This window comes from Eleginops maclovinus, chromosome 4, assembly GCF_036324505.1.
Source record: "Eleginops maclovinus isolate JMC-PN-2008 ecotype Puerto Natales chromosome 4, JC_Emac_rtc_rv5, whole genome shotgun sequence".
In the NCBI taxonomy this organism is placed as follows: domain Eukaryota; kingdom Metazoa; phylum Chordata; class Actinopteri; order Perciformes; family Eleginopidae; genus Eleginops; species Eleginops maclovinus.
This window is the reverse complement of record NC_086352.1, coordinates 28838751-28854800: the sequence shown is the minus strand read 5'-3', so window position 1 is coordinate 28854800 and position 16050 is coordinate 28838751. Positions and strand designations below refer to the sequence as shown.

The 16050-nt window shown below is 38.5% G+C and overlaps 2 protein-coding genes across 4 annotated transcripts in view; one reads left to right on the top strand and one right to left on the bottom strand.

Moving 5' to 3' along the window:
* pex16 (peroxisomal biogenesis factor 16) overlaps positions 1-5472 on the top strand; it is a 17709-nt gene extending 12237 nt beyond the window's left edge. Inside the window, exons 8-11 of the mRNA XM_063881994.1 lie at positions 1137-1209; positions 2003-2122; positions 2940-3004; positions 4513-5472. Of these exons, the coding sequence (XP_063738064.1) occupies positions 1137-1209; positions 2003-2122; positions 2940-3004; positions 4513-4571 (317 nt within the window). The 3' untranslated portion in view covers positions 4572-5472. The remainder of the gene's footprint in view (positions 1-1136; positions 1210-2002; positions 2123-2939; positions 3005-4512) is intronic.
* Positions 5401-16050, bottom strand: arfgap2 (ADP-ribosylation factor GTPase activating protein 2). Of its 3 annotated transcripts, none has more exons than XM_063881991.1 (17): positions 16005-16050; positions 15187-15318; positions 14336-14454; positions 14018-14090; positions 13729-13860; positions 13255-13335; positions 12532-12637; positions 11856-11912; positions 10369-10421; positions 9810-9946; positions 9562-9693; positions 8843-8971; positions 8595-8747; positions 8383-8509; positions 8141-8228; positions 7628-7752; positions 5401-7254 (listed from the first exon to the last, which is right to left on the bottom strand). In XM_063881991.1, exons 1-17 carry the CDS (start codon positions 16044-16046, stop codon positions 7234-7236), a joined length of 1707 nt encoding a protein of 568 aa, XP_063738061.1. In that variant the 5' UTR covers positions 16047-16050; the 3' UTR covers positions 5401-7233. The 3 variants fall into 3 exon arrangements, with proteins under 3 accessions (XP_063738061.1, XP_063738062.1, XP_063738063.1); XM_063881992.1 differs by having other exon boundaries at positions 7628-7743; XM_063881993.1 differs by having other exon boundaries at positions 7628-7740.

The following is a 16050-nucleotide window of genomic DNA, read 5'->3' as shown; positions in this document are numbered from 1 at the left end:
GATGAAAATAATAGTTATGATGTTACATACAGGAGTGCATCTTGTTCTTTTTATATTCAGTGTGACCCGCATTCAGGAGGTGGGGACAAATCTGTTATCCTCTGTCCAGGCAAAACAAAATACTGTTCAGCCAAAATTAACTGATAATACTACCAAGTGCATCATATTATATCTATATAAATTCATAAACTAGATTTGTATTAATAAAGCAAATCAGAAAGGCTCAACATTAGAAATAAACACCACAAGTTTCTTTAGCTGTAACAGCCATCTTTGAAATAGTATTTTACCTACCCAATATTTTTTCAATTGATCTATTAACAGTTGAAACCTTGTTTCATTGCATGGTGCTTTAGAAAATGAGGTTTATCCTAACTATTTGTATCATTATTGTAATTTATCAATTGAATCTCCGTATTAGCAGAAGTGTACTCTCTGAGGATTCTGCATTCATATTGTTGACCGATAGATGGCAAACTGTTGCAGGTCATAGCTACAGTATTTTCAAGCCACTCATGTGTAGTATGAGCAGTGAGAATAAAAGGAGACTTACACTTACACACTTACAGGCAGCAAGTGAACACTTTGTCCTCACAGTTGATGTGTTGGAATCAGGAAAAACTGGCCAGCTTGAGGATGTGAGCGACTTTGAGAAGCGCCAAATTGTGATGGCTTCTCCAAATCTGCAGCTCTTGTGGGGTGTTCCTGGTCTGCAGCGGTCAGAACCTACCAAAAGTAGTCCAGGGATGTAAAACCAGTGAACCGGCTACAGGGTCATGGGCGGCCAAGGACCATTGATGCGCTTGGGGAGCGAAGGCTGGCCCGTGTGTTCCGATACCACAAAAGAGTTACTTTAGCTCAAACTGCTGAAACAGTTAATGATGGTTCTGTTAGAAACGGGTCAGAACATACAGAGCATTGCAGTTTGTTGCGTATGGGTATACTTTGGTTCCTGGCCACAAAAAGGGGACTCAAACAATATTGACAGGCGCAGGTGGTCATAAAGTTGTGGCTGATTGGTGAACATAAAAGCTTTAAGATGCTCTTGTCCAGATTTATATAGCTTACCCAAAAACAAAACTGATGTTTGAACTAGAGATTCTGTTGACATTTTTGTCCTTAAAGCCAACCTGCAGTGCTCTGCCTCGGACTCTGTGGGAAACAGTCCTGGAAGCCGTGGCTCGTCTCAGGAATCATCGAACTTTCCAGGTTGGCAAGCTCCTCCTGTGTACTCCTTCACATCTAATCAAAATATTACCATTTAAAATCCAGCCTTATCTTTAACTGGTTAAAGGAACATCTAGAATACTGAGTTTATTTATTTATTTACAAATACATTTTTCTCATGATCTTGATTTTTTTTTACCATTATTATATTTGTCATTAGTTAAACCCAAGCAGGCAAAACAATTGCGTTGTTTTCAAACAGTGTTAGACCAATTTCTTTCCATATTTAGGGAATGTTTTAATTATAAAAATTGTTTTGGATTATGATTGACATCCAGATAGGATTCTATAATTATAACATATTATAAAATGACCTAATTCTCCCTTTTTTAAGGGAAATCAATATTATTAATGTAATACATGAGTTTTTCTCCATCAGATAAAATATATCCAGTTCATAAATAAGTACAAAGTGGAAAACTTTATTTTATAATGATTTAAAATGAATCATATATTGTTTCAGTTTGATGTATGGAATTACAATATGTGATGCCACTATGTCGACAAGATTTTTTTCCCATGGATAAAAACCTTTCTAAATAATTAAACCAACACGACATAAAGCACACTGATTACATATAATGTGTCAATAGAGTCTGCTCGCTGTGGGTATGTGGTCTGTTTGTTAAACATGTCAGTCACTCTTTTTTATTCAAAGCTAAGCTATGAAAACACAGGAAGAAGATAAGATGACAGCGAACAATTATAATGTTTTTTGCCTTTACGAGGTCACAGTATAAATAGTTCTTCCGGTTATTTGTGCCTCTCTTTCCAGTTTCGCTGTGCTCAGTGAAAGAAAATGTCAAAATCCATGGGAGAAGGCGGAGATGAGGAGAAGGACTTTTCTTCTGCTCTACTACCTGCTGCGATCACCCTTCTATGACAAGTTCTCTGAGTAAGTATGTCTGGATGTCAGTCATCAAAAGATCAAGCACGCAACAAAAAAAGTGTTTTATTCACGATGAATCAGCTGATTAAGTTTTCTATTCATGCATTCATAATTAGGTGTATGAAATTCTGGGAAAAATGCCAGACATCACAATTTCCCCATTTTCACATTAGCTTGTTTTGTCCATTCGACAATCCAAAACCTTAAAGATCCTAATTTTTTTTCATAGTTGTATTAAGCGTCTCTACTGTGACATGTTTAAATGCTTTAATGTTCAAAAGGGTATTTATTCTTCTCATGCGGCCTGTGTTGAAGCACCTCTTTTCACCCTCTGTCTAAAACCAGAGCCTAGGCTGCTCTGATTGGTTAGCTTGCCGGTGCTGTTGTGATTGGTCAACCGCGAAGAGATGCCCCGCCCCTTAGCCAATAACGTGCAATGTGTTCTTTGCTCGAGCAAACAGAAGCACGAGTGTTATGTATTGATGTCTGTATTTCACGGAAGTAAACAAAGGAGTCCAATGGAGGCTTTTCAGGCGGGGGGGAGGAACTATCTAACACATTACAGGAAAAGGGAAAACCCCAAAAATCCTAATAGGGGCTCTTTAAAGATGTTCAGTTTCCAATGTATATAACATCCTCACATTTGACACCAGATCTGCTTTAAAATCTGGAATAAAGCTATCGATCAATGGTTCCTCTCCTATGTGAAATACACAGTTATGCATGAATCCCTCAAATATTTGTAAAATAGCAACCAATAGAATTATTTTCATTTGTTTGCACCACACAGTGTTTTACCTGCTGTGACTGTGCGTTTTTTCAGGGAAAAGATTCTGTTCCTGCTCCGACTTCTGGCTGATAATATTCCAGGAGTAGGCCTTGTTGCACGTAAGTATTGTTTTCATTTCTGTGTCCTAACCGAGTGCCTTACACCCCCCAGAAGTTAACCTATCACATTCATAGCTCATGAACACAATCAAGAGAGTTTGGATAACAATACGTTATGTTATCTGAGATCAGGCTGTCCCTCAGGACTGTGTGGGAGTAGTTTCATCTGGTTTGATTAAAAGTGCTAGTTACATAAGCCCCTTACTTTCATCGAAGTGTCAGCAGACTGTCACAAAATGCAGAATGATGCGCAAACTATGAAGTGAAGGGTCCAGCAAAGTTATCAGTGATCATAGATATCACATCGTATGTAAATCCATTCAAAGCTTGTTGAGATATTTAACTTAAAACCAAAATGTCAACTTCTTGGTGGTGATAGATGAGTCAGAGGGATTTATCCTCTGGGGACTATGAGCATCTGCACCAAAGTTAATGATAATCCATCTCATAGTTTTGGAGATATTTCTGTCTTGCCCAAAGTGGTGAATCATCGTAACCCTGAGCCATTTTGAACAACTTTAAAAAACTACAGCTCCCATGAGAGTGAGGCAGTTGTGGCAGGACCAACACCAGCCAAATGTAGTTTCTTCATCAACCCACTTAAGATAAGATACGAACTACGTTATTAATCCCAAACTGGGACATTTTTGTGTTGCAGCAGCATTATACACTACAAGGCATAGAACATAATTAGAAACAAACCATTCTAAAGTATAGACATCTCAAAGAAGAAATAAAAATAAACTGGCATTAGAGAAAAGATATATAAAGTTGACTATGAAGATAAATAATATTCAAACTGTCAGACAACTAAACACTATTGAAATTAACAAAATATAAAGCAAGATATATACATAATAGTGCAATGAATGGAATATTAATTAATTAATCAAATATAAATGTTCAATGTAAAGAGTGAATGTTATCTTCCAATTAACAGAGAGGCTATGGAGCAGTGAGTTGTCTGCCAGCCAGAGGTGAATTGTTGTACAGTTTTATGGCAGTGGGCAGGAATGTTCTCCTGTATCTGTCCTTGTGACAACGCAGCTGGAGCAGTCTGTTGGAGAAGGAGCTCCTCTGTCTGTCCAGCTGCAGGAATTCATTCATATTCATTTGTTTTATTGGCCATGTCAGTGTCAAGTCCTGCATTGAGAATGTTACTTTAGTAAACGCAAGAAAAGTATCCTCAGCAAAATGTAGTTAAATCATTAAGTGTAAAAGCAACCAAAGAAAAAAATAAAACCTTACCGTTGTTCAAAATGAATAAGAAAATTATATAAATCTAAAAGCTAGTTTAATTTATAACAAAATAAACTGTTTTCATGCAGAAATATTTAATTGTAGTAAGTAAATAGTGGCTAAAGCTGTAGGATAAATGTAGTGGATTGAAAAGTACAATATTGTCTTTGAATTTTAAAAGTATAAAATGTAAGGACTTGAGTAAATGTACTTAGTTACTTTACACCACTGCATATTGGAGCTTGTTTTGATCCTGTTTGTGTGTTCAGGGCCTCTGATGGATTACCTCCCCTCCTGGCAGAAGATCTACTTCTACAACTGGGGATAAATACTGATGGATGTGTTCGGATCTTTATAATTCGCAAGTCAACGAGGGCAACAATGAGAAAGGAACTGTCCGGCCTAGGGTCAGGCGCTTGCCATAATTTCCCCATAAATCAGATGAAACGATGTGGAGATAATTAAATATACCTTATTCTTGACTGAGAAGGTTACTTAAGAAACAAGTCAAACATATTCTTCTTCATCCTACATGATTTAATACTTTGTTTCTGACAGAACAAAGCACTGGTTTTATGAATGCTTTTAAAGCCAAATGTTGGAGAACTCCATTCTTTGACTAGTTAATGGTTCATGGGAGTGTCAGTACTGTGAAAACTACATGATGTTGGCCCAGAGGCAGACATCTTTGAAGGAAGCATGGCGCACCTAGCACCCAGCCTCTTAAAGAAGAAGTTACAGGTCTGTGAGAGCCAGAAGTCTTGCTTGTTTGTAGGTGATCAAATACTTATTTTACCGAGGAATTTACCAATTAATTCATTAAAAATCCTACAATATGATTTCCTGGATTGTTTCCCCCATTCTGTCTTTCATAGTTGATGTATACCTATGATGAAAATTACAGGCCTCTCTCATCTTTTTAAATGGGAGAACTTGCACAATTGGTGGCTGACTAAATACTATTTTGCCCCACTGTACATCCTGAGTGACAGTCTGTTTTACACCAGCAAGCATTGAATTTGCAGTTCTTGTTGAAAAGTTCTCGTGCAGGAAAGACCTGTACAACACCAGATGAAACATCATGATTGACAACTTGTATGACAGCATGAACAGGTTTGAGGCTGGGTGTGTGTGAGGCAGAATATGAGAACAATCCAGATGTTTTAAATCTTTATTAACATACTGAATACGTTATATTTTGTAGTCTACAAATAAATAGTTGAATGTTTCATCCTTTCAGTCCACATTTGTTACTTTTTGGGAGTCTCATCACGGGTCGGAACGTACACAAGCATGGCCACGCTAGGAAAGATATGACACTCTGATCCACCAAAGAGCATTTCCAACTGGTTCCTCAGTTCTTTTAATAACTTGTTGAATGTCAAGTCTGCCTGCCGGGGGAGAAGAAGGTTGAAGATGCTGCTGCTTTCAAATATTTTTTATAATGGCAAAAAAAAGGCATCATTTTGTCTCGACATCCTGAATGTCAAATGCATTTTTTAATTATTCATAGGTCCAAAACGGAACAGCTAATGTACAAGACGTCAGCCTTTCAAAATAAAAGGTTGAACAGAGAAGAAGGCAGAAATGTCTGACTGTTTCAGAGCTGAGGGACATTGGGGCAGACTTCTGGTTCAACTAGTACAAGTTAAACAAGTTCCGGGTCTTAAAATGATAATGCGTCGTCAAAACTACATCAGTGTTTCATGACTTTACATTTGATCTACATACATTTTGTTTGTACCATTACTGATTGGGTCTCTTAGGTTTGTTGAAACTTGATGTATTGGTCTCGGGGCATTACAAGTATAGATAATAAATAACCATATAGTCTTCTTATCATAGAGTCCTGTTGTGATCCCGTAACTGCGGAGTATCCTAAAGGTTTATGTTAGAACTGTATAGTAAGGGTCCCCAGAAGTTAGAATGTTGGCAATTACCATAAGAGATTTAAGATTCAGGATCAAATTATTATAGCCTATATGGACCATAGTCAAAAAGGGCTTGGCTGATATTGGAGCGATTTGGGGGTTATTGAAGATGCTGAATCCATTTTGTCCAATATTGTCCACAGTGGAGTTAATCATTTTGAGGTCCCTACACAACTTATGCCATGTCCAATCAGATAACCTGTTCCCCAATGAATGTAATTATTGCAACTTATGCAAATTGCCCAACATATGCAGGTGATCTGACAGTTTCTGAATGCTGGGGAGCCAGAATATACATTTCCAACATAGAACATTGGGTACCCAACAGTTCCGGGTTCCACAGTGTAGACCAATAGCAACCAGGACATTAAATATGGGATGCTCCACTGTTTCACAATATATACTCTCACCCAAACAGAAATGCATAATTCCAAGCTGTCTAAACAAACCGTCTAAAATTGACAAGACATTTTTATTCAGTGCTTTGTGTATGAATAAAAAAAAAACGTGGATAAACTGTACTGTAAGTAAATCAAACACTGAATGCACACATTGTGGATTTCTGTTCAAATGAACGCTGACGGCTTGAGTTATATACTGCACTTGTGTATTAATGTTACATTAAAAGAAAAGAAATAAGCGCGACGTATTCGATAATATAAATCAAAAGCAACACTTTGATTTTTGTAGAAGGAATAAAATCATTAAGAATGAACTCTGACGTCATTTTGAAAACTAAGACCAAAAACAACATTAAATTACAACATAACTCTCGGTTTAGAAAAAACTACACCCTTCGATGGTCTTCCTTACGAAAATAAAACTCAAGCTTATGAGAATGAGAGAAGAAAATACGGTCCCACTCCTGTAAAAAATGTCTCTAGAAGAGAACGGGAGAAAAGGATGATTTATTATCCCCATGCAATCCTTTCTGCTTCCGGTCTCTCTATTGTCCCATTTACTCCGCCCAAATGCACGTGTCAGTCAGGAGGTGAGGGGGGGGGCTCTTCACAGGTTGGTATGTCTTCCCACAGCTTGGTGCTCAAACCTCAGGGCGGATCAGTATGAGCCGTAGCGATCCTGAAGAAATTACATCAAACAGAAAAATTAGCAGCCATTCGTGTTTAAGCTAATGAAGATAACCAGATGTTGAATCATGTTCAAGTCTCAAAGTTTTTCTCTACGTCTTCTTTGTATATAAAGGATCAGAGAATGGTGCAAGACCGAGCCATAAACTCCGAAATTACTTAAGAAATGAGTTACCACATCAATGTCTGACATTTTTTGCACAGTTGCTAACAAGTGACTAAAAAGAGTACACTTAAAGTCATCACACCGAGCGTTAGCCGCCTTTAGCATAGCGGTGATGTAGCTTGTTTATAGCCTAGCGTTGTCAAGGCACCACTCTATGGCCGCAGCAAAACTATAACAGATATCAGTTTAAAACTCTCACCTGGATCGTATTCATGACACCGTTGGCCAGGACGGCCATCTTGCCTGCGACGGTCTTCACGCCCTGTTTGAACTGAGCAATGTCCGGGCCGGCAGGGAGCACACTGTCGTAGCCTGCTGCCCTCCCTGAGAACAGGGGCGAAAGTAAGTAAGCCACACTTTTTCAAAGGAATATCATACATAAGGCTTTGTTTTCGGTTTAGCTCATTGTGTAAGGGGAAACAATACAGAATTCATGAGCAGTGCAACACTTAATGTGGATTAATCCACTGCTCAAAGTAGTCCCAAACAAATTAACTCTTGTTTAAGATACATTTGCTAGAAGCTACAGTGAAAAGCTGTTCAAGATATCAAGTACTGAGACTTTTAAAATTCCTGATCACAAATATATCCAGATGCACGTGTTGGGTAGGAACCAATTCCACAGACATGGACCCTAACATGAATTTCTGTGGTCGATGGCATTTTTGTGACACCAAGAAGAACAAAAAAATGGATGCACAACAGCTCTTACCTTTATGGTCATTGCCCTCTCCGAACAGGTCAGCTGAACTGATGGAGGTGCTCCCAGACATGGTGTCCAGTCTGGTCTTGGCATCATACTTAGAGAAGAACAAACAAAAGTCAACACCTGGGTAATGACAATACACCTTTAGCACATCAATATCTCTCCAGGAGTGATTGCTGCCAGAGAATTGAATGCATGCTTTTTTGAAGTGCTACAAGTTATTCCTGAGAACTAGAAAGGTTTCTCACCTCTGCACTGCTCTCCCGGCCGAAGAACATGTCGGAAGAGATGGCCTTTGCGTTTGCAAATTTATTACGGGCCTCACTCGACTCCGACACCGGAGCGGACACCTCCGCTTTCCTCCTGCTGGGAAGTCTGGGTTGAACACAAGAACACACATCAGAGCAGTCCATTGGACACAAATGTATTATTATTTCAACAATGGACACTGCTTAGATACCTCTCTCCGATTGGCTGAATACTAGAGATGGTGACCTCCTCTTTGGGGTCATCTTTCTCCAGAGCCCAAGAGGTGGTGAAGGATGCGGTCCCTCCCTCTGTATCCCACCGCGATCCAAAACTGTCTCCCACTGTAAACGGGTTGTCCTTATATCTGAAACACAATGGATTATTAACCTGCCTGTCCTGCAAGTGGACTCATTGAAACTGAAGCACATTGATAGGTCCTTTGAGAGGTGTCATACGTACTTTGGGGGTCCGGAGGTGAAGCCCGGCTCATCAAACATGTCCAGTTTAGAGCGAGAGGAGGACTTGGCCCCCACTGGAGTCTCCTGCTCAATCACCTGCATCTCTGACATCACCGAGTGAGACACAGCACTGAAACAAGATACACACACACACACACAATTATGAATTACTCAAAAATAGATAAGTGCGCACGGGCATCTGCATTAGTCTCCGGAGTTTTCATTAATCACAATCAGATTGCTTTATTTACCAGGAAAATGTTGGTTTCTTAATTTAAGAATGAAATTGAAATAAAATAATGTAAGAATGTGAAATAAAAATGTTTATGAATATAAGAGGTTGAAATAAAGAAGTCCATTAAAATATCAAATTGAATTAAACAAATATTTACAAGAAACATTAAAAAAAGTACACATTGTACTGGTGTTGTAATAGTATTCTCCAGATAATAATGCTTAATGGCACAGGGAGCGGCTGCTATGAATAAAATGAAATATAGAACAGCTATACTATAGCTATGTGAGAGATGAAGCATCTTATTTCTCAAATGATGTAACTGTTACTTTCCAGAGAAACAAACGACTTTGATTTTGCAGAAATAACTGGTATCTGTTACTGTTCAATCACTTCACAGTATCAGTTAAGTTGATGCTCCTACAAATGAAATCCGATCATCTGCAGAGAAATAGATAGTCCCCAAACTCTGATCTGAGAATTACCTCCTGTTGCCGAAGCCCATGCCCAGTCTCTCCGCCTGCTCTCTCTTCTTGCCCTCCAGGGTCTTAATCTTCTTTTCCTCCATCTTCCTGTCAATCTCCAGCTCTTTGTAGGCCAAACGCATTGAAGCCACGCTGCAATAGCCAAAACAAGTTCAATTAGAGCACATGGACAAAGCTTCCCCGATCTTTTGCCTTCATTCTACCTGGACTTTTGTGTGAAAATAAAGAGTTAAAGTAATATTTCTTACATGGACTCCTCTGCACTTTTCTTCACCTCCACAGCCTGCTCCTCTCTCAACTTCTCTGCCACTTGTGCCTGCTTCTCCACCTCCGTGAAACTCTTACTGCTCACCTTCTGGGCACCAAGACCTTTCTTTGCACCGAGCTGCATGAGAGGGAAATGTAGTGCACAGATTAGCTCTAGCATGGATTTAAAGGGGCCCAATTATGCTCTTTTTCAGGTTCATATTTGTTTTTTGTGCCTCTTCTGTGTCATGTCTCCATGCTTTAATGTTCAAAAAGCTCTTAATTTTCTCATACTGTCTGTACAGGAGCTCTTTTCACCCTGAAACCTGAGACCAGTCTGCTCTGATTGGTTAACTGCTTAGAGATGTCCTGCCCCTTAGCCTATCAGGTCCGCTGTTTTGGAGCGCTAGCCAATAGAAGCTTGAGTGTTACATACTGATGTCATTATGTTACAGAAGTAAAAGCATAATAGGGCCACTTTAATTGTAACACATTAACATTTCCTCAAACACTGGGTACACTAAAATACAAGCTATATAGTATGGCAACAATATGACTTACCCCTTTTTTGGCAGCCATGGGCTTCTTTTTCCCAATAATGGAAGGTCTCACATCTGAAACACATGATGCAACGTGTCAAAAAAAGGCAAAATAGATGTATTTTTTTGCCTTGATTTAGTAGTAGGCCAATTGAGAGTGAATAAGACAACCTCAAATCCAAGCAAGAACAAAGTTAATATGGCTGAGAAACCACACTGAGATAAGAACATAGCCTCGGCTGGCTTTTATTGCTAATTTCCACACAGCTTACCCTCAGTGGAGGACTTGTAAGAAGGAGCGACGCTGCATTTTAAACTAGCATTCTCTCTGGCGTTCAGGAAGTTTAGCCGCAAGACGAAAAATCTCAAACTCTCATAACACTCATGTTAGTGCGTCAGTATTTTTTCAGAGCCATTTGCAAAATGTGAGGAAATTCAGTGACGTGACGCTTATGGGAAACATTCCTTTACAGAAACCAGACTATTGACACAAAAACTATAATTAGACTCCTTTCCAGTCTTGTATACCTTCATATGGAAAGCTAGCGGCGAAATTTCTCCTCCACACAGCAATTACCTGCAGGTATGCGATTACGTGACAATGAATGTACTCTTTCTACACAATGCAGCACCCTCGGTTTACTTTTTCCGACAAACATTTATTTCTTGACAACTTGTTGAGCAGCAGGCGCTCGCCAGAATAAACTGTGAACCTAAGTGGGCTGTTTTCCATTGCGTGATCAGCAAAGAGGGTAGAATGGGAGGCGGCTGAAGGGATGTCAATCAAGCAACAAAACCATGCATCTAAAAAGGCATAATCCAGCCGGCGCACACAACAGCTAATCACCTTTAGGTAGCCGTCCTTCCTCTGAGGACAAACGCATGGAGTCCTCTATACGACAGGACAAACCCCGTCACCAAAACCGTGATCCAAAACACAGAAGAAGTCGATTTAACATACGGAGAATGCTATAAACATATCGGAGTCCAAATGAGACATTTATTCAATGATACGAATAAGGATTGTGTAAAGGATGAATCATAAATGATCTTTCAGTTGGTAGAATAGTTTTTTAGCAACTATTTAGAATTTGAATCGATATTTAAGGTCTCTTTTCGATTGGTCTTATTTATCCTTTCTGCTGTGCTAATTCTCCCTTTATGTTATTCTTTTCATCTTTTGTGAAGCACATGCTATATAAATGTATGGATATTAATGGGGGGGGGAGTCTGCAGAATCATTGACATGGATGATAAACAAGAATCCTGTTTTGAGCAACTTAAGAACTAAAAAGAGAGATCCAGTACATGCTCATATATCCACAGGGGATACAAATAAAGAGACCTAAAGATGGGACAACAGAGAAGCTGTAAGAGCGAGGAGTGTGAACCCTTCGAACAAGCACACACGTCAGACTTGAGAAGGATAATTTTAGAAGACAATGCTGGAGTTACGAAAGAGCGGGACTACGCTCGTGACTTCACGATGAATCATGTTTAAGTACTCACCGATTGAGGCTTTGGGCGACGTGCTCAGCCCTTCGATGCTGGGTCCTTCCTCCGGATCTACAAAAGGAACAAAGTAAAAACATTTAAAGCAACAAAAAAAAACATTCCTTTTATTCCACAGCTTCTTTAGTGATTGATACTTTTGTTGTTTGGAATATATTTATATATATATATATTTGCCTTCATTAGTGTTATTATTATCGTTATGAAAAGATTACCTGTATTTATTTTAATTTCAGTCATGACATGTCAGTCAATGCCGTTTGTATTTATTCTAGCATTGTTGTCATGTTAGTTTTTTGTTGAGTCTTTCAATATGGAAAATTAAATTAGAGTAAAACATAATAAAATGCCACCCCATTATATACAGCAGAATCTTCCTAATCCAAAGTCAATATCAAAATGTTATGAGGTTCAGTGACTTGTATTGGACAAACTTACAAAATTCTGGATCCTAGAATTCCCATAATGCACCTCTATGATTTCATTCAATCAGACTGTTCAAAAACACAACACGCCCAATTTGTATTCAGTCTTCCTGTGGTCTGATCAAATAACCCTGATGACATCATCTGGGTTAGACTGTCCAACTTTGGAAAGCTCGAAAAAAGACGTCTGACTTGTGCCCCTTGTGTGTGTAAAACAGAAGGTTAACATACAGGTTTTTTAAACTTACGGTTGTCATCCTGGACTTTGGCCGTTGTGTCCGTCAGCTGCGAGGTGACGGCGGCTCCATTCAGCTCTGGCTCGGAGGGCGGCGCCATGCACCAGTCATTAGCAGCCTGCAATGATCAAAAATAATAATTTACAAGTTATTTATACGTTGAATTAAACATACAAGGATTCAAATGAACCATTTTACCAACTAAATTCCATAAAATGTAAATAGTATTGAAGCTCATCACAGATATATCAGTTACAATGTATAACATATGTAAGATATTGCATTAAAGTCATGTCAAATGTATGTTATTAATACCGGTTTTCAAACACGACTTTTATGGTGATAATTATTTTTTGTTGTTTAATAAAAACAGTCAACATTTTATTTGCATATTTTCTTTTATTTTATACATATTTGTCCCAACTTTAATATATATTTATGTTGTATTTATTATTCAATTCAATTTGTATTACAATAATGTCAACTGTAAACTATTGTTCATACTAATTTATGCTAAATACATTTTGCTTTCTGATTTACTGTTTAATTGTACTTTTTTGAAAAGACATATTGTATATGATATTCAATAAAAAATAATTGGTCTAAAATAATTCACTATTGCTAAAATATTAAGAGACATAACCTTCCTGTTCCACAGAGAAAGAAACAGTGATGTGTGGTTGTCTTGTTTTTGTTTTTTTAGCAGCATGCCAGGACTTTGCAGAAAAAACAAACCTGGGTATGTTCTGCAAAGAAGTCTGTCTCTTTCTTCTCAGGAGCTGAAGGTGTGGTTCCTGCAGAAGAGTCAATCCATAACTGCAACAAAGAAGGTAAGACAATTTCATTAAGAATGTTTACACAATGTTTGCAATTTTCAAATTGTACTGTTTCGAGTTACTGCCTGAAATGAAATCTTTGCACACCTATTGGACTCTGCACTGCATCTACCAACACGTCTCAGACAGTGATAATAACTCTTACATAACTGTGTCGATGATACACAGGACAACGGATAATTTCTATTATTTTTCCTAGGTAGGTGACATAGATGTGAGGTATAAAAACAGATAATAACAATGATGTCAGGTTGTGTACAGTTTATCAACAAAGACAGAGTCCACTGCTGACTGCACCAATGGAATTTAATAAATATATGCCATGATTTAGGCTACAACACAAGACACATTCCCCATAAAGACTGATACTCACATCTGTGCCATATTTGGACAATGCAGCATTAGCTTGCTGCCGAATCTTCTCACGGTACAACTGGGCTGCACGACTGTTATACTTGGCGTTGGTGTCATTTGTGGAGCAGCCATGCTGGCGGAAGAATGCCATCTTCAGAAAAGAGGAGGAAGGGACTTATTGCATTATATAAATAAACCACAGACAGCTACCCAAATAAAACTTGCCAATTACCCCACCTAGAACATGAGCCCTGAAGGACTAAGTTAATTATTCATTTGGATTCATGCCTAACCTCTATCGGACTTACCGCGTTGGCATTGCCTCCAACCTGCATACATCTTAGCTGAAACCAGTTCCAGTTGGAGTCTAACTCAGTGGACCTGGGTTTAAAAGGGACAAGTCAGCACTTCAGTATGACCGGTGAATGACACATGAATTCTGAGCCTCTAACTATCTGTAGTACAAAGACAAAACTATTTGCTGCACAGCAAACAGTAATTAAAGGTGGCAGTCATGCTTTTCTTTCAGGATACTCAACTACTCACGGAAACTGTCAAAGAAGTATTCACCATGATGATACATTTTGACAGCTTAGGTGCTATTGTTGATTTACACTGAAGCTTACCTGATAAAGCTGAGATGCACTCCCAGGGAGCGATGGATGCCAGAGCAGTCAATGCATAAAAACACACCATAGGGGATACTGGCCCAGCTAGGGTTTTTAGCTGCACAGTCAAAACATACCTGAACGGAAACAACATGTTCATTTAATTAATGATATTACTTGTTCATCACAGAGAGCCATTCAACAACACGATATCCTTTAGTTTAATTCAAACATTCAAAATTCTAAAATTAAGTCAGACAAATGCAAGGGACTAAAATTGTACATTATATAGGTATAAGGTAGGGTGAAATATACATTTTAAAAAGGTAAATACCTACAAATTGTACTTTGGCACCACTACATTTAACATACAATATTTCATACACAAATATCAGACGCAATATATAATATTTGAATATTAAACCGAGCATATGGATCTGACTTTCAAGCTTATCAAGTGTAATGACGTTCCTGTACAACAGACACAGCTAGCTTTAGCATTGATAGCATATGGTTTAATACCGTCAAGTCTTACGACTTCAAATGTAGAAGGTTCATATTTTTACTAAATTGTGTGCCGTAATTTGGACATATCTAGAATTCGGTCCAACGTGTTAACTCATTATTTATTTAACTCCCCAAACCAAGTGTGGCTTAGTGCTTATCCTCACTTCTCAACACACAGATCGTATACGTGGCCTTTATGTTTGACTCTTCACCGGCAGCAGCCGTTAGCTCCTTTTAGCTGGGCCTAGCTACGTGATAGAAAACTACAGCAAGCCAGCTCACCGCCTCTGAGTAACACACTGCCAACACAAGCAACAGGTACACAAGTACACACGCACAACAGCAGAGTCTTTTAAAGTTACCTTATTTGTAGGAATAGATCTTAATCTTTTGAAAATGGTAAGGATCTCAGTCTTATTTGGTTCCGTAGCCATCTTGCCACTCTGAGAATTTCCATCAGCTGACGTAAGTACGGATCCCCGTTGGTTCCATATCTAACAAAAGCGAATGGTGTTAACGACGGCCAAAAAAGTAAAATTGCTAAATAACTTTATAATTGATACGTTGTGTTTAGCCTACCAATTATTTGTAACGACTATTAATACAATTTTTTTTAATTATCACTTGTGCATTCATGCATAATGAAATGCTAAAACACTCATTGTCTAACCCTGCTCTAACAGTCGACCAATCAGCCTTAAGAAGTTAATAGGATCAAAGGGCAAGTTTACCAGAGTTAGGCCTATTAATGCTATAGTGAAAAAACAGTCATCATGTTATCATCTATATTTTATGGACTTTTTATGTAAATTGGATTGGAATAAGAGCCTTGTCACCTCCATCTGGAACATAACCTTCTTCCACATCTTTTCTAAACTATGAGGCTTATTTTTGTTATGCTGCGACCTATTGCAAACTCTCAAACTCCTGAGCCCACTCAGGAAAAACAACTTATTCTGTAGGATAGGTGTGAAGAGCGGCACTGATGGTGTCGTGTGCAGACACAGGTCTCTCTGTTATCAAATACGGAAGGGATGGTCAAACCTATCTAAAACAAGTTGGTTTGAAGATTCCAGATTCCTTCAGAGATAAAATAATTGAAGCCCATAATCTTTCTAATTTATAACAAGAGCTGTTGCCTCATGGGTAACTAGTCTGTCCATGTCCTTACAGCTCTTACCTCAGCTCCTTCTCTTATTCCCCCTTCAATGTCCTGTGTCATGAAA

Bases quoted from the DNA above. Each gene is read 5' to 3' on its own strand.
- arfgap2 (XM_063881991.1), bottom strand. From the start codon at position 16,046: ATGACACAGGACATTGAAGGGGGAATAAGAGAAGGAGCTGAG. The intron at 15,319-16,004 runs GTAAGAGCTGTA...CGCTTTTGTTAG, and splicing joins GAATAAGAGAAGGAGCTGAG to ATATGGAACCAACGGGGATC. The intron at 14,455-15,186 runs GTAACTTTAAAA...GTTTCCGTTCAG, and splicing joins GATCTATTCCTACAAATAAG to GTATGTTTTGACTGTGCAGC.